Source organism: Hippocampus guttulatus, chromosome 2 (assembly GCF_054856545.1).
Source record: "Hippocampus guttulatus isolate MCC_2025c chromosome 2, RoL_Hgut_1.0, whole genome shotgun sequence".
NCBI classification, from domain to species: domain Eukaryota; kingdom Metazoa; phylum Chordata; class Actinopteri; order Syngnathiformes; family Syngnathidae; genus Hippocampus; species Hippocampus guttulatus.
Window position 1 is genome coordinate 18121314 of NC_141262.1, and position 19105 is coordinate 18140418.

General features: G+C 41.8%; 1 protein-coding gene across 1 annotated transcript; it reads left to right on the forward strand.

Annotated features, from left to right (window-relative positions):
- Positions 1-4268: 4268 nt before the first annotated feature.
- Positions 4269-17771, forward strand: clint1a (clathrin interactor 1a). The gene is made up of 12 exons (XM_086100152.1): positions 4269-4429; positions 7811-7915; positions 9120-9216; positions 9520-9628; positions 10057-10221; positions 10318-10501; positions 10785-11004; positions 11085-11172; positions 11978-12043; positions 12454-12752; positions 14216-14408; positions 15750-17771. The coding sequence occupies exons 1-12, from the start codon at positions 4389-4391 to the stop codon at positions 16097-16099; spliced, it is 1917 nt and encodes a 638-aa protein (XP_085956278.1). The 5' UTR covers positions 4269-4388; the 3' UTR covers positions 16100-17771.
- The last annotated feature ends 1334 nt before the right edge of the window (positions 17772-19105 follow it).

A 19105-nucleotide genomic window follows, 5' to 3' on the forward strand; every position in this document is an offset into this window, starting at 1 on the left:
CGCTGTCCTTGACAATCTCACTTTGGCTCATTTTCATACCCCCTTTCCTCTCGCTCAGATTTATAACCTCTACTCCTTACAGCTCCAGATGTTTTGTTCTGCTTTTTACTCTCTGTAATTGCTAATTCAATCAGGTAGTAAAGGAGCAGATGCTCTCCGGATTTGAGCGTACCTGCGTGGCTTCCTATGATGTCTCGCCCTCGTACAAGGAAACCGGATTTAGTGGAACATCGCGACTCGTAAATATAAGCTTTCAACATTACAATAAGCTAATTTCCTCATGTCGGAAGACGCACAAATCTGCCCAGGTATCAGCTTCTATTACACAGTGCATGAGTGTCCCCTTTAAATCACAATTGCTGTTTAGTTCTGTCAGCTGACTATGGAAGCCTAAACTGCAGTGGGAGCCTTTCTCTGCAGTTTTATTTTATCATCTCTCATCCTTTTTCTCACCAGAGAAAGTGGCAGTCAAGTTTAGTTTGAAGAGAAAAATAAACAGACTGGTTATCCACAGGAATGGGAACGCTGCTTTTGTCCCATTAGGAACATCTGTGTGTGCGGTTTAAGATCACAGCAGGATGTGTGTGTGTGTGTGTGTGTGTGTGTGCGTGTGTGTGTGTGTGTGCGTGTGTGTGTGTGTGTGTGTGTGTGCGTGTGTGTGTGTGTGTGTGTGTGTGTGTGTGTGTGAGAGAGAGAGAGAGAGAGAGAGAGAGAGAGAGAGAGAGAGAGAGAGAAAGAGAGAGAGACTTTGAGCATGTCACAAGTGACTGATTTCTTCGGTACACTCACTACTTGCATAACGAGATAGCTATCTTCTATGTAATTGTGTGTATATATCTGTGTGACGCATAGTTATAGGAAAACTTGACATACACAATGCTCGCTCACATGCCCAAACACACACACAAACACAGTGGACCTGTCATGTGTCATGGAGACAGGGGTCAGATACTGCTTGATGTGTGTGAGGGTTATATCGCTTGGGAAAAGGACCTAAGATCTAACTGGGGCTGCAAAGGGGCCAACAAAAACAGCACGGAATACAACGCTGGAGAAAGAACACTCACAAGGACAGGAGGGAAGTGGAGCCTCACAGAATGACTCCACAGAAATACTCCACTCCGCAGTTGTTTAACTCCAGCTAATGCGAGGAAAACAATAAGCACTGTTATGAAACGTTAATACAGAAAAACAATAGGCATAAAAATGTCATTTCCTTGCACATTTCTGAGTTGAGATGATGTTTATACGCACGTTTTGAACTGAAATTTTGGACGTGTAAAATCACAGCCTGGATTTTCTACTGTCTTTCATTGACAGTATTGCACTTGAATATGCTTTCATAAACGAAACCCGAATGGATCTGCTGATCGTGCTCAGGGAAATCATCTCGGTTTCAGAGAAGTCTGAGTGCCCCCTAGCTGCCAGTATCCTAATTACATGTCATTTGTTTGCTTTTTCTTATCAGGGGAAGCAGTAAGGTCGTCACTTGAAACATCCTGTGTCACATGAGATGAGATGAATGTAAAACAGAATTTTGTTTTTCTTTTTACTAATGTGAAACTCTAATTGCCCGATATTGTTTGGTATGATCACAAGTGTGCTTGCTTTTCAACAGGCCCCTAGGCTATCCCCGCCAGATTACTGATTTTTCAGGACACATGGGCTTCTCAATCAAATCTTTGATTGAATACTTTGCTCTCCTCAGCATTCACAGAGTCTAAAAAACACACACGTTGTTGACAGAGAGTGTCTCGACTCCCGAGCAACATCATTTACCACTTAGGCCCCTCCCAGAGGAGCACGCCATGCCTAATGCGTGGCAGATAGCTTGATAGCTCTGGCTTGTGTCGAGAAGTGCATGTCAATCAACAGCTCGCGTCAACGTCACAGAGGCAAAGTGTTCCAGAAAGATCTTTTTACTGAGTGCCTTTCTACCCATCGTCTAACACACATTCACACATGCACAATCACACGTGGCCATTTCCATCTGGGCAATCACTTCTCCGAGAGTTCTGCTCTTCAGATGTGTAACGGTAATTGAGGTTGCTCCCACGGGTGCAGTGCATTCTGGGCCGTTAAGTGCTGTTTCTTGTTGTTGTTCTTCTCTCCAAAGGCTTGTATTTTGGCTATTGTGTTGTTTCCTCCCGCTCTCCGGCAGTAGTCTAAGTCACTGGCCGATTTACGCGTATCATTAGAGCGTCTTCTTGGACTTTGGCCTTCTGTCCCAGTGTTATATTAATCAATAAGACAAAAAGGCTTTGGCTGTTTTTTCCTATAAGCACGCAAGTCACATGAGAATCGGATGTGTATTTAAAAACATGACCAGACATCAAGTGCCCGTCATTTTATTCTCCTTCCTCCTCATGAACTTCCTCTTCTATATCTAAACTGACACTCAAGTCAGTCAAGTGTTCACATGCTACGCTGACCTCGCCGCTCGCCACATCAGGCCTGGCTTTTAGTGCGCCCCCGTGACCTTTGTGTGTGTTGATGACGTCGTCTGTCCAGAAGAGGGAGTGATTGATCTGGATTGACACAAACAGCCAGTGCTCGAGCTGGCCTGTCACACAGCATCACTTGGCCATTGCATGCCTGAATGCTAGATGAGGAGGGAGTGAGAGTGAGGGATTGCAGAAGCGATGACCTGCTCACTTTCATGTGGCTGGAGCACATTTGGACACAAATGAAAGGTTTTGGTTTGACTTGGAGAGCGTGAGAAGTTTATCGAGATACTACAAAAATTCACTGAAAACGACTCAATAGAGTGCAGACCTCCAACAAGAACAGTCACTCAACCTGCAAGTCGTGGCATCCGCCCTAAGCGACATCCTGCCTCAATTAGTCCACTTGATCAAAACAACCCAATAACCTAATAAATCGGCCTCGCTTTAAACATCCTGTTCCCTTTTATATAAAATACACTGTTGCTCATGGAGTGGAAATCAAACATCTTTTAGAACTGTAGCACCAAACAAATGGCTAATTAGACACAAAATGTAATTATTACAACGGGACGAAAGTACTGTAATTACTGATGCATGTGAGGACGAATAAACCAAGACTATGTCTTTAAGAAATGTATCCCAACTTTTTGGGCTACAGTGTAACTAAAATCTAACAGGTAGTGGTGACACAATGTAGCTGTAGTCACTTGAAATTGTAAACATGTTTCTGGCCAGTGGTACTCTCCACCCTGATCAGGTGGAAGGTTCAACTGATGGGAAAAGTGTGTGACAGTGCTGGGAGATTATGTTGAGAAAAAAAAAAAGTTAGCTTGTATCTGTATTAGAAGTCCTGATACCAAAAAGATTCACCTTATGTACTGAATGAACCTCGTACGTTGTTTTATTTAAACAACAACACTAAAGAGTTCCAATGCAATATTAATATACAGTCCATGCATTATGCTCTATTTTTCATCATAGGTATTCAATCATTTTTGAGTGGAATTAACTCATCTGTTGAGGAGTTGAGCTTTGGAACCGGGGGTCAAGTAACCTGTCATTGGCTGGCAACCAGTTTAGGGTGTCCCCCGCCTACTGTCCAAAAACAGCTGGAATAGGGTCCAGCATGCCCGCGATCCTCGTGAGGATAAGCACATCAGAAAATGGATGGATGGGTGGGTCAAGTAAGCTAGGCTCCTTCCTAACTACTGTTGAGGTGTTCTTGAGCAAGGTACCGACTCCACCTTTTCATAATTCAAATTGCATGTTTTACCTGCATTTGCATACCCCTTTCACTGACACCTTTCACTGCATGCTTGCATATGTGTGAAGTGGTCCTGTGTGGTGCACAGCACAAAAATACAGAAGTCTGCGAGTTGAATTTGCCCTTGAGGTTTATCATGAGTATTATAATAATAATAATAACGAATGCAATTGAAAACATGAAAAGCGGAGGCACATTTAAACTGGGCAAATGTGTTTATTCACTGTTGCTCGGGCTATTTTTTTTTATCTAAACGTAATTGTACGGCAATAATGAAGCGACGTAGCGTTTATGATCACATTTTGGATCCTAAATTCAATGCTGTGTTCGATCAGTTGGTCTTTACATTTGTTTTACAATGATGCATCGAGGTATTTGCACCCCCGATTCTACTACGACCGCACGTAAACATGACTGTGTAACCATTGTATTAATGGAAGAGCTTCCACTTTGCAATGCTATTTAGAAATGCTCGCGTGAAAAGAAATGACGCCACGCAGTTGCGAATTACCGCAGTAACTTTTCCTGACGGCCTGGTGGTGCGTTTGCGCCTCCTGTCTGTTGACCGAGAGGTGTAACGACACTTTACTTTTTCCCCATTTCAAGGTTTGGTATCGGTGTTGGGCTCGACTAAAGCGTTTTAGCGAGGCGGAGAGCTTCCTGAGCACAGAGCCAAGATGCTGAACATGTGGAAGGTTCGGGAGCTGGTTGACAAAGCGTGAGTAGCTCGCAGATCTTTCGCTTTATTTGAGTACGGAGTTTACCTGTTTGTAAGAGACACGTATCAAAAACTTTGACGTCACATTGCTCGAACAAGTTAGCTAACCTGAACGCTGCTAATCATAAACAGCGGATATCACCCTGCACGACCACAGATACAATTTATATGGAGGTGTCACTTTCGTGACAGCTGATGTGAGATAGCTTATACCGTCACGGCACTTGAGTGTGTTGTTGGCGTTTCTTCCTGACAGGTCAAGGCAGCTAACAAACTTAGCCAACATGCTAATTCATGAGCGTACTGGCTAGTTGGCTAACTGACCAGGGTAGCCAGCTAAGCTAGTTTGACAGCTTTGGATAATGAAGTGAGAACGTTGTCGTGACACAATCTCGACGCCTAGTTTGAAATAATATTATTTCAATGCATCCATTCACCTTGTGACGTGGCAGTTATTCTACTTGTCGCCGACTTGTACTCTCTTGAGCCACTCTGTATGAATGTACAGTATGTGCATGTGTACCATCCACTGCACTCAGTGACTCAAGGAATTGCGTCACACCAACACACATTTCCCCATAATATGGCACAAAATCCGTTACCCGAGGTCCCAGGTTGGATCAGCAAGTCCCATGGCTTGCGAAAATAAAACTAGAACAACTAAATAAGATATGATAAAAAGATGGAGGGACGCCAATTCACTGTACTATAACGTTAGTTATATAAGTTTTTTTGGCGTGTGTCCAACAGCGTATTCCAAAAGCAATTTGCGCTAACAAGACGTTTATGTTCTCAGTATCACCAGGTCAAGCAAACCAGGTATAAATTCAGGCTGTTAAGCGAATTGATTGAACAAGCATTTGCAAATAATTCAGGTTTACACTGTGGTACTTAGGTGTCAGTCATCATAATGTCAGTTATGTTGTGCGTTACGCATAAGCCAGAAGTAAATATTTATACTAGCCTTGAACTCAACCAGCAACTTGTAATGGTTTTCTTTTTACATTTCAGGATTTTCAAATAGCTTTTATTATAGCAACCTCATAGCCAGAGTAATTCTTCTCTCACTGTTCTTTTTTTTTTTTCTTCCAAATTTTGAGGACTAAGACTCATTGGAAATATGACATTGAAAGTATGTTTAAAAAAAGGTGGGGGTGGGGTACATTTTGAGAAGCATATTATGATCATTTTTAAGTATTAACACAAAATGAAGTGTGTCATGCGTCATTCATATTGATGTTATATCATCAGTTTAACAAGTGTGCTTCGGTTATCTTTTGTTTGTTTAGTTTGTTCATGTCGTTGAAGATGGCTGGGTGTGTGAATAGTAGCTCATGAGTATCTACACACTTGTGACTCACGACGGAAGTTTATGTGCTTCACTGTCAGAACTGTTAGTAACGTGACTTCCACTTTATCGCCAATATCTTTGCAATATCATAGATAAAGTATTGCATCACCACATCCTTTCTGAATGCTCCTTTAAGAGGAGACAAGATGTTGGGCAGTGTCCTAAAGAGGCTGAGGATACATCCTGATCGTAGAACATACAGAAAGAACTTGAAATTGATTAATTGTCATAAAGTTTTATCAGGGTAACGGATCACAAATAGGGACTTCTTTCCATTATTGAAAAACAACAAGTTAAAAAAAAATATTTTATTTCCTTGGACTTATTTTTCCACATCCATAAATGTTTTATGGTTGTTTCCGTCCCGTGCAGCTGGACATAGTGACGTAGCATGTCTCCACAACCACAGAAAAGGGTGGATCCCGGTTTGACTTCCACCAAATCAATGCTGCTCTTTCAGGCCTCCTGCTGAGGTGACATGAACATGTTGGCATGTGCTGGAACCAAACATTAACTCCGCCATGTTTTGGCTGAAGCTCAGTTTCAAGTTAATTCATTCATCGTAATAAAATGTTTGGTTATACCAAACTGTAGATTATGATTTTGAAGTCTTCAGAAACCATACGTCTCTGAACTAACTTTAAGAATGAACACGAGAACAGTGTTGAGTACTGTACTCAACACATAGGTAGTCCAACACAAATTTTCAGTTGACCAGTTGACTTCTTAGTGTTCGAATTGAGTTTTTTTCTTCCCCTATTGTAAATAATGACGATTGAGTAACAATTTTAAATCATATATTTTACTGTATAGGCAATACTAATGTTCTTAGCTTTCTTTCAAGTGTAAAAATAAATGAGCTGCTGGGAAATAAAAATGAAGGATATCATTCGCACTATGACATGTGACTGAACCAAAGGAAGTGGAAAGCAAGGCTTGCTGGAAATGAGTTCATTGTAATGTAGATTATACTTTGTAATGATCTTGATTGTCATTCTTAAATGGGGTCGGAGAGTTCCTCTTGTATAGCAAAACGCTGTCCACTTGCCATTAACGGTTATGGCATGATTGACGCGATGCAGTGGAAGGATTCCCGCCTGTGTCTGGCAGGTTCGTCTTCACCTCGAGGCCGCTACAACTTTTCGCTATTTTATCAGTGGCAACTTGCATCCCAAGTATGTAAAAAAAAAAAGAATAAATTATGGAGTCTATTAGATGCTCATGAGATTTTTCCATGTCTAGCTCATTATTTTGATGTCTGTCATGATGGTCCACCAAAGACGTTTGAGATCTACCGTTCTGAAAAGTTCATCACTTACGAAAATGGAGGAACATGAGGGTTACGATCTAGAACAGCAGTTGGCCCCACATTCTTTTTTTTTTCCAAGCATGTATTTTGTGGTTCGATCTCTACTTACTCGTCAGCATTTTGTGACTGTTCAATGAGGTCAGATTCTAACCAGAAAGAGAAGTTGCATCATGTTGTTCTGAATGATCGAATGGATAAATTCAACATGTGCCGTTAGTTTATTTTGTCAATTCTGAGTACCGGTATTTTTACAGATGACTGAATCGCCGTCATTAATTACATTGTGCACGCTTCGGTACCAATGTTGCTGTTTTTCTTTTTACAGTTTATATTTTTTGCAGATTTACATTTACAGTTAGACAAGCCAAATCGTATTTCGCTGACCTACTTTTTCATTTTAATTTCATTTAAATGTCACCAAACAAGAGCGCTCTCTCTTGCACACCCCTCCACACCCCTCTGTATCGTTTAGTGTCAGTGTTTTTATCTGAATCCAAGCACAGGCAAGAAGTCCCCATATCTCACTGTCGGGACAAGCTAAAGTATGTGTGGGTTTAGAATTCATGTTTTTTTTTCGCTCCTTGTTTAAACAGCGACTATGTGATTTGTATATTAAATACAGAACATGCTTTTCCACTTCAGCAACTTTTCATGTGTATGTTACGTGTCCTCTCTCTCCCTGTCTCTCTCTCTTTTTTTTTTTTTTTACTCTCCTTCACAGAACCAATGTGGTGATGAACTACTCAGAGGTGGAGTCTAAAGTCAGAGAGGCAACAAATGATGATCCCTGGGGACCATCAGGACAACTGATGAGTGAAATTTCAAGGTTAGCACAACAGTCCACAATGTTAAGGGTTTGTTTGCTGTGCCTATTATTTTGCCGGTCCATTATACTTTGAAACAACATAGCTGTAAATTGGGTTCCATTTGATTTATTGTGGCATGATGTTTCACCTCCGATATATTGACGGGAGGCAAGAAGCGCACCAACGGTGTGTCACATTAGCATTAGCAGCGAGCATAGTTGCGCCACCCATTACAGCAAGTGAAAGCCATCGATCACCATCAAGTTTTAATAGTGGGTGGGGGTCGCTGTCTGGGCTGGACGGGACGTACGGGCTTGGTCAGTCTGAAATTCTCAAGAAGAATCAGTCTTGTATTTCGTAACAAATTAAACACCACTGACAATACATTCTTTCACTCAAGTACTCTGACACATAAAAGTTTGCATTGATTTAAAAGTGTTGACAGGATATAAACCCTGATCCCCTCAAGCATGATGCAGCATAACCTTTTTCTACCTTTCTATTTTTTTCCTTCCTTCATTTTCTTTTGTTGCTTTGTTCATTTTTTTATCTTGAATGAGGATATTTTTCTTGATTGTTATACTTGACTTTTATATTCGATAAATGTTTAAAAAAGAGAGAGAGAGAGACTGAGACACCACAATTGAATAAAACGGTGCCTTTAACAAGACAAATGTGTGTTTCTAAAACTATAGTTAAATTATTGGTTGGTGCTCCTTAAATGTTACTTGTCACTCTTGTATTCCATCTTATTCTTTGCACTTGACTGTATTCCTTGAAAAGAAGTTGTACAACCGTGTTTGGGACATTCTGGCCACTGGATATTTGTGGATATTTCATTTTATTGTGTGCGGTTGATACAAAATATATATTTAATTTAAAAAACGGGAACAATAAAATTAGAAAGTTGCCTTTCATGCAATTTATGTATTTAAATCTCTAGAGGACCAAAAAAAAAGAAGGTATTTTATGCATTGTATATTTGTTTTAACTGGCAATCTATATATTTTTTCTGCCTCCCAAAAAAATCCATATCAGTCGAGCTCTAATTTACAGCCATAATATTGATTCTATGCTTGCTCTTACATGAGATCATTTGAGTGAACTCAACATTTTGCCCGGTCACAATGTTTACAGGACTTGGCCAGATAAAATATAGGGTGTGATGCATTCTAGATTAAAATGTTGAATTTGTCTTGCCTCTGTGCATGTGTCAACGTTCAGAGCGACCTTCATGTATGAGCAGTTCCCAGAGGTGATGAACATGCTGTGGACCCGCATGCTGAGAGATAACAAGAAGAACTGGAGGAGAGTCTACAAGGTCTGCTGGCCATGTACCGCAAACTCTTTGCAGACAGACAGTATGTGAAACAAGGGCAAAGACCCATGTTCACATTTGACAGGCCCTTTTTTTAATAATGCAAGAAATATTATTATTTTACGACTCATTAACACACATCAGCTATGGTTTGAAAGTATTTTGATGTTTGATATTTTTAACATGTGCTGAATTGTCTGCAGCGGCCCAGGAAAAAAAAAAGTCCCTCTTGATCATTTTGGGTCATATACTACAGTATGTACGTTCAAAATTAATACTCTTATTGCTATCTGTCCTGCCTTGCAGTCCCTACTGCTACTTGCTCATCTAATCAGGAATGGATCAGAGCGGGTTGTAACTAGTGCCAGAGAACATCTCTATGACTTGAGATCATTAGAAAGCTACCACTTTGTTGGTAAGTGTTTCCCCCTCTCTTCTAACTTACTCAGGGTTTCCCTTTTGCAGTTTGGAGGAGGGGTGCATTCGCCGGCATGTGAAGCCCCCCCCCCCCAATTGTCACTTTAATTCTCAAGCTCTGCTTTGATAATGAGAGCCTTTCTTCGAACAGAATGTTAATTAACAAAAGCTTTAGTGTGAGCTATGATGACAGCTTTGCTTATTCCACAATTACACACACACACACACATACACACCCCAAAAGCTGCTTTCATTATTTTCAGCCATGTGTGTGTGTCTAAGGTGCAAGAAGTAAGATCATTTGTCAATGTTTGCTCAGCGATGGTTATATACAGTGTTCTTAGTGTATGCGAGTCAGCACTTAAAAAGTAACACTTTTTTTTAATCAGTCCATTTTGTAATGCGACACATATGTTCTGTTCCAAGATGAGCATGGGAAGGACCAAGGAGTGAATGTGCGCCAGAAGGTGAAGGAGATGGTTGAGTTCGTCCAGGATGATGAAAGGCTGAGGGAAGAGCGGAAAAAAGCCAAGAAAAACAAAGATAAATATGTTGGTGTGTCTTCCGACAGTAGAGGATACAGAGGTTACTGTAAGTACATTCATGGCCAATCTAAACTAATCGCAGTCCTTTTCGCCAGAAAAAAAAGGTTATTTGACCTAAAGCTACCACTGTGATTTCTTCCAGCGGGGGACAAGTATGACTCCAGTGAAACCCGTCACCAGTGGGATGATGACTGGGAGGGTAACAAAGGGCAGTTCCCTTTCAGCGATAAGTTAGGAGAGATCAGTGACAAGATTGGAAGCACGATTGACGATACCATCAACAGGTTTAGGAAGAAGGACAGAGATGACTCACCAGACAGATTCAGGTAAGGGAAGAGAAGTGAGTGGCAATGTCCCAAATATTAACAATCAGCAAATATATCTCTGTATGTACACACGCATGCACCCAAGCCTCCAACTTACAGTCGTCAATGCATGCGTGGCCACAAACAAATGCCTCTAGCTCAAAATTTAGATTTTCTCCTACGTGACTTGTATGTCATCACTTGGGCAAAGAGACTTTAATACAGTATCCAAAATGTCACAATCTCTCCAGCAGAGAGCATTACGCATTGGCATTCTGTAATTTGTTCATTTGCCCTCGACCAGTGACAATGAGGAGGATCGAGGCCGCTCGTCTCAGAATGGCAAATCGGGCAAAGAGTTCAAAGATGAAGAAGAAACCGTGACCACCAAGAGTGTACAAATAGTCCAAGCTACAGAGACGACAGCCACCCGCAAGAGAGGAGGCGTCCCGTCAAAGAAAGTGGACTTGGGGGCGGCGGCCCAGTACACAGGAGACAAGAGCCCAAACGCTACCAGCAAACAGGTTGTGTGTGAATACACTTAATGTGGCTGCAAGTACCATACAATGCCCCGCTTCTGATCTATCTGTATTCTCTATTTCAGACACAATCAGCAGCAACGCAGCCCTCGAGTAGTGGACTAGTTGACCTACTTATGGTGGAGTCAACTCCTTCTCAGCCTCCTTCCGCTGGTAAAATTTTGGGTCATACCCTTTTCTTTTTAAAACGTGGTTTTAGTGGCTGTAATATCCGTGTTAGTTTATCTAGTTGCGTCTGCTGCAGTCGTCACCAGCTGCTCTCGCTATTTCAAAATATACCATGAAAGCATGTACATGCCGTTTGCAGTGCGGTGCGTTCAAAAAATGAGCTGTGGTCACAAGGACACAACTTCCACCTGAAAACATCACAGTGTAAAAGATAAGTTTTGCAACTAGTTTAGTCTGCGTCAGCATCAGCAAAGCTTAACTGCATACGAATGAAATTCCTTCATCAATACCTACCCATCATGCGAATGATACTGCAGTGTCATGAGATGTAAGAGTTTGAATGCGTAACTTGCAATGTGCCTGTCTGGGGTTACTTTTTCTCTCACGCCCCGCGATCAATCCAGGCCCAACCAGTCGATTTGATTTGTTGAGTCTGTGCACCTGGCTTTTCCAGGCAATGGGAAATGCCGATCTGATGGCCTAACAAGCTAGCCGTCAAGCTAGCTTGCGTCAAACCGACAGTTGCGCACTTGTCACAATGTGCAGCTGCTGGTGCTAGCATCAGATTTTGAGGACAGTTGGAGGAGGGAGCTAATGTATAGGAACTAAGTGCACCAGATGTTTTTTGGAGTCGTCCCTGGTGAATGAAGAGGGCGGGAGGACTGAACAGATGTCAGCACCCCTCCTTTCTGCCTAACACTCTTGAACACACTGAAGGAATGTTAACTGTCAGCTGAGCACCTGGAGCTCTTCTCTCAGATGGACATCTTTATGACTTTTCTCATTGCAGACTTGATGAGTGGATTTGCCGACTTCTCTTCACCTGCTGCTTCTGCCGGACTTTCCGCGGGATCTGGTAGGATTCAAGGCTTCCTTTTAAGTGTGTGTTGTGCCTTTGTAGCTACTCCAGCATACTACTAGAATATTCAGAAGGAAAGCTGGCCATATGGTGCGTGCTACCTGCTCTGCATAACAAGAACAGACACACATCAGCTCCAGTTATGGATGACAAGGAGACAGGGACAGAGGAAGACAGAAGTGTGTGTGTGTGTGGGGGGGGGCGGGGGGGGGTTAGATGGAGAGACAACAAGCAGAATCAATTCAATTAAATTTTAAAATGTGGCATCAGTTATCACTGAGAATACCATCCGTAAAATCGGACTGAGCAAACTCTGACTCAACTGTTGATTTTGCCAGGACCGGTCTCATTTATTTGTCTCAGTTTACACAAATAACTTTTTTTTTTCTTGCTCTTTCATCCTGCAGGCGCACCAGTCTCCAGCAACAATAGAGACTTTGGAGAGTGGAATGCATTCCCTGGTGGCCAGATGCCAGCATCTGCTCAGCCTGTAGACACCAGTGGGAATGACTTTTTTGGAGCCATGAAAGCCAGCCCCACTCCTGCCCCCGCCCCCGTCGCCACTGTGGGCTCCAGTTCGACCTCAGCGGATCTATTTGACTTGATGGGGCCAACTCAGACATTTACTTCCTCTCAGAGCCTCAACTTCAGCATGAATAGTACACAGAGCATGAACACCACAGGCCTGCCTCAGTCGAGGTCACAGGTATGCGTGGTTACACTCAAACACCAACGTGTCCATTCTTAATAATTTATCAACATGCTTAGCATTACATGACATCGGTTTCATGCTGACATTTTGGGGGGGGCTTGCATTGACAAGAGTTGGGGTGCTGAAATGAGCAGTTAATGTTGCTTGACTGATGCGTACGATTCAAAATGGACCAGACAGCATGCCACGTAAAGAATACACAATATACTCAATCACAATAGTGTGACGACGAGTGCATCGCATGAGAAAATTTGTGCTATAATCGATAAATACTTTTTAACTACAACTTTGTGAAAGTAAAGCCTTTTGGGAATGTTTTTTAAAAAAACTGAACAAAATGAAAAAAGCTAATAGATACCTTCTTAATGAAAACGCAACAAAACATGACGTGCAACATATTGACTTCGGAGGCCAATTTTGGAGCAACAAACCTTTTCGCTCACTTTGTGGAGTTTGGCATTGCACATTTACATATGTTGTTGCAAAACCTGAGCTGGAATAACTGTTATTCCGCATTAAGTACGAGGAGAGGAGACATGACCTTTCGTGACATCTGCTGTCGGAATTGCTAAAACAATGTTGCCTCTGGAGACGCATCATTTTGCCAGTAGTTTTTTTTTTTTTTTATCTTCTCCAACTCCAAAAAGAAAAGAAACAACGTGATCAAGAGAAACATGACGGTGAAGAAACAAAAGAGATAATTACTTCAACACAGGCATATGATCAAAGGTGATTATTATGCGCAGTACAAAGTCTACCTACAAGGAACTAAATAGGGAGTGAGAAATTGTATTCATGGCTTGAGATGAAGGTAAATACATGATTCAATTGTTTTTGTTAATGTTCATGAAAAACATGAACATTAACAAAACCATGCAAAGAGGTGCTTGCTCAAGTAACGAGCAATCGTGGCTCATCTTGCAAAAGTCCCATGACCAAACTTGGAAAAACAGAGCTACTGTGCTGTCATCGTTTTAGTTGACAGCAAGTGTCAAAATGGCTGCCACCAGAGAAGGCTAAAAACGGGTGAATTTTGCTGCTTAATTCATATTCCGCAAACGCAATATTAGTCAAAATGCTGTGGTTTTACTCCCAGGGGCTGTTGAGTTGAATTCCCCTTTCATAAAAAGTAGGCAACCGCCACTTCCTTAAAATGAATTGAGATCAGTACTTGCACCTCCGGCTCTTTATCATCTACACTAGAGTGTATAATACGGTGATTAATTTGTAGCATGGAATAATTCTCTCAAAATGAGTATAATTTTCTCTGCCAAGAACAAAGAGGAGACTTGTGTCATGAGATTACTGTTGCTCGCATCGTATCAAGATTACGATTTCTTTAGTGTTGTAAAAACCTGATGTTTATTTATTTAATTATTTATGACAAAGGTCTTGGCAGAGCTCTTTGTGGTTAAGACTGCACTTTCAAGGTCCATTTTTATTGATGCTTTTGCCAGCCCCTACAGAACATTGGGACGCCTCTACAACCGCAGACTGCTCAGCAGGGAGTCGTTTCTCAGGGCGCTGCAGCCAAAGCGTCGCTCCCTTCCACCTGGTCAGACCACTCGGTGAACATCAGCCTCGACTCGCTGGGACCCGGCATGCAGGCGCCCAAGCAGAGTCAACCCACCCTCAACACACTTCAACAAGGTAAAGGAAAGACATAGACATAAATTCTAACTCTGTTGACGTGCTGCGGCTGTTGTTTTTTAAGCATCCCGTTAATAATACAGCGCAGTCTGCGATTGCATTCAACAAGGAATTAATTAGCATCTTTGTTGGTGGAGCCACATGGTTCAACCTCAAGCTGAAAGGCTTGTACACTCGCAAGTAGGCTAACTAGGAGGATGCTCGTAAATAAATAATCATTCAGGTCATTAAGAATTTTGTCAATCTGGCAATTTTATGGCGATGTTGTCCTAAAGAATGTGGCAGCAAACAGTCAGGCTTGCAATGAATGTGATTTCATCAACAGTGGAACCGCTAATCTCTTCCAGAGATAAAGGGAGAGAAACAAAAATGGCATGTTAACAGTCTTAAAAGAACTGCTATTGGCAAAATGTATAAACAATTAAAACAATTGTCGGTAAAAAGGTAAAGAGACGTTCACTGCGCCACTGGGGCTCCTCACGCTTTTCTTCATAGCTGTGACTTTCCCCATTAAGATGATTAGATGTGCGATGGCAGTTGCTCTAAAGACGGCAAGTTAAACAGCTGACGCCGTTCTGCCTCTTTTAGCTGACGGAAGCTGGCAAATGCCTGGGTTGACATGGCCCAGCAGCCCTGCATCGGTACTTTACACACTATTCAGAAAGCGGAAAAACATGACTGCCATGGCAAGTGTGAAGCAGGCTTCACTTTCAAACCAAATCAAATTCATATCTTTGACAGTAAAATGCGGATGTTATGTTGATGGCTTACAGCTTGGAATGTAAATATCATTCAACAATTGGCTGTGTTATCCATCTTCTTGTAAACCCCTTATCTTGAATAACAAGTTGCCACAAAGCAAAGTAAAAAAAAATTATTTTTTTTTAACTAAACAATGCGTGCAGACCCAGTTAATCTTTTGATGCTCACTTAACTGATGTTCGGCCGTTCTTGTCGAGCTGACGTTCCGCACAATATGGTGATGCTGTATAAGATATTTGTAAGAATAAGCGAGATTTATATTTTGCCATCAGCAAGCTCACTGAAAGTAATTGCCAACAAATTCAGACAAGAGATGCCCAAATGTGGAAATACGACAGAGCAACCTCAGTCATCATCTCCTGCTACCTCAATGATGGCGAGCAATTGAACCCGGCAACCACGATGGAATTATGTTGAAGGATTCATCAGCAATAATTTGCTGTGAAACAGAACTCGGATACATGGAACCTCAGTTCACTAATAAATTGCTTTATGAACCAAAGTACCACTGTGTGTGCGTGTGTGCTATGCGTGCCCCGAAAGAGCCCAGTTAAATGTAACTTTTTGAATACATTGCAGGCAGCCAGGCCAATGCCAGCATGCTGTCACAGGGATTTTCGACCATGAGCCTTGGACCCTCGGCAGTCAGACCGCCTGTCAATGCTATGATGCACCCCAGTGCTGGAATGGGAATGGGGATGGCGCCCAACCCTGGAATGATGGTCATGGGGATGCCCCCCAACCAGGCAATGATGGGGATGTCAATGGCTTCCAACCAGGGCATGATGGGAATGGGCATGGGCATGCACATGGGAGGGGTGACGATGGCGATGCCCGGCGCCATGGGAATGGGAATGGGAATGAACCCGGCAATGGTTCAGCAGTCCAAACATGACAGTTTCGCTGACTTTGGGAACTTCGGGAAGTGATGAAGAAAAGCAGAGATGAGCCAAGAGGTCATTGGTGAAGGATTGTTCTGAGCTCCAAACAAAGAGTACTTGAATCATGTCAACTCTCACTCTACCGACACCCTGCAATCTCTTTCTTTTAAGCAAATCTAAATGGGTGTGTGTGTGTGCGCGCGTGCGTGCGAGCGAATGCATGCGTGTGCCGTTTGAACCAATGATCAATGCGGTCTTCAGACGGCTACTGTAAATTGTGTGCCTTGCTGGTCATGAATGTCAGTTGTGTTTGCTTTTATGACCTCAATCAAACGGAATCAGCAGAATAGCAAAAATGGATGTATGTGTATATATATATCGGTAGATGCATCACTTTTCGAGATGGCTCCTATTGAATGATGCTTTTGGTGAACATGATCAGCCATTTTAACTTCCAAGTTACCTCTCATTTTGTCCTCTGTCTTTCTTTAACCTGTCAATTGAAATCTCCATCTCTTTCCTCGAAGCTAGAAAGAACTTTGATCTGCAGTGAGTTGAGTTGGCTGCTAACAGTTACGCCATCCACATAAAAGCGATTTGAATTAAGAGCACATTGTTACCTTCTCTCCGACATGCCGCGATGACCTTTGGCTGCAAAAAGCAGATTCCCCACATCCAGACCACCCACCCTTTGTTACTGGTACAATGTTATGGCTCTTCTTGTTGCTGTACATATATAAATGACTTCTAAAGAAGAGTATGATCGCTTTGCGTTTAAAGAAGATAATCAATACTTGGGGAATGTTCTTTTTCTTTCCCCCCTCCGCCTCCCCTCCCCCTCCCGAGTACAACCCAGAGTGCCTGCGAGACCTTTGCCTTTCCTCTTCTGTTCACGTCCATAAAGAAGACAATATGACCATATGCAGTGTTGAAGGCAGCAACCACACCATGTACAAATAATGCCGGTTTGTACTCGTGCCTCAAGCCAAGTAAACTGTCAGTACACCATGGCAGTTGTCTTAACTAGTTCACTCAAGCGGTTTGTCCCTTCGACATATTTACTTCCTCTCTTTTGTTGTGTCATACTATTAACGCAGACTGTTTGCCGATTGCATCACATTTGCGTTGAACTTTTTATTTTCGCATTTACAACAGCTCCCATGCAGTATTCGTCGGGTCGTGTGTATGTGTGTGCATTTCCCTTACGACTAAGCAGATGAGCAAGAGGACGAACTGTGATGCCAATCTGTTGGTGTGTACATACAAGGCACAGCTCCTCGCTGGATGGACCAAGTGCCTCCTGACCCTTGTAACTGTAACATGACATCAATTTTGGGTGCCTGTTTTTTTTTTTGGTTTTTTTTTTTTTTTTTTTTGGCCAATGATGTTATAAATAATTCACACGCCAGAGTATAAGGATGTGGATCCTGCAGCTTTGGAGGGCCTCAAGAGGTCTTGCACACCGATACAATGTAGCCTTTTATTATTGAAGTCTGGAACATTACAATGACCAAAATCTGTTCTCTTTCATTAGTTTGTTTTATCCAGGGTTTTTTTTAATCTACTTTTGATCTTCTGTAAGTAAGAATCGGGTTGTTATAGAAACACTAGTATATGCAAATATCAAAAAGAAAGTCCTTGGAGAATTGTTGCATTATTCCCATTTTGATTTACACAGCAATATTGCTTATCTACAACATTAAACCGTTGATTAAAATGATGTAATGGTCTGTGTTATTTTGGTGCGTTTTGTCATTTGCGTCATTAGAAAGAGCTTCAAGCAGCACAAGTGGATTGTTTGTATTCAATGTAGAAATTACTTCATGTTAATATCAACGTGATCAAAAGTGCAAGGCAAGTGAATACTCAAAGCCCTGCCGTAGAAGCAACGTTTAGAATTTGGGATCGTCATCTTAATAGTGACTACATAATTGTTTGACATTTTATTGTCATGGCTCACTTTTGGCAGCATTTATAGACCAAACCAATTTCTGTTTTGTAATTGCAGTAGATGACGTCTCAAGTGCAATTTGCTATAGGACATCTTGTACAAGTTTGAATGTTGTGGCCAAGATTACTGCAGAAAGTTTAGTTTTTATGACCACAACACCTGACTGGGCTCAGAGGGAAAATAAACACCAGGTATGGTTTATTATTTTTAATTTATTGAGAAAAGACAGCTGGGAGAGGCTCCATCTTCCCCGCGACCCTGGTGAAAATAAAGTGGTTCGGATAGTGAACGGATGGATGGACAACATTTTTTTTCCTTTTTTAAATTTTTTTTTATACATATAATTTTGGAGGACACGTGAAGCGTTGACGAATTGTGGACGTGACTGTACGCCATAAAACGTTCAGTACGTTGATTCTTTAAGCAATTCCTAAAAATACGTTCTGGTTTCAAATTAAGGCCACTGACCTACTTTCATTGCAATATGAATAAAATGTGAAAAATACACAAGAAATAGTGAGACAATGAGCAACCTCTGCCGTGAAAAAAAATCTTCCACGAGATGCAGTAAATTGTGCTTTTATGAGTAATGTGCCCATTAAAGAGTAAAAGCAATTCGAGACGTCAAGACAAATGACAGCTTTTGAGTGCCATCTGCAATCTCGACCATCGCAAACTCAATTATTCATAATGCATTTATGAAGTCCGCTGAGACCGCGCTGTCATTCTTGTTCAAACTAACTGGAAAAGCAACATCAAGAGACAAGCTGGAGATGGCAGCCTCGCCGGAAGTAACGTGTGTTTGCTGACACCTGCTGGATGGTGCGGGGACGCACTAATGGAGGTGTCGCGGGGGGGGGGGGGGGGGTGATGATTTCCGGCCAATTTAATGGGTGGATGGTACACGTGACGCCAACGAACCAATTTCATCTTTGTTCACTTCTGGCTAGAACAAATAATATAAAACATTGCATGCTCAGTTACAGCCGTTTTTTTATTTGATTAGGTTTTTTTCTTCTTCTGTGGTTTAGTGTGTTTAATAAAACTTACTTTATTATTGGGACTTTACTACTGTGTCTGAGACGCATACATTCCAATTTACA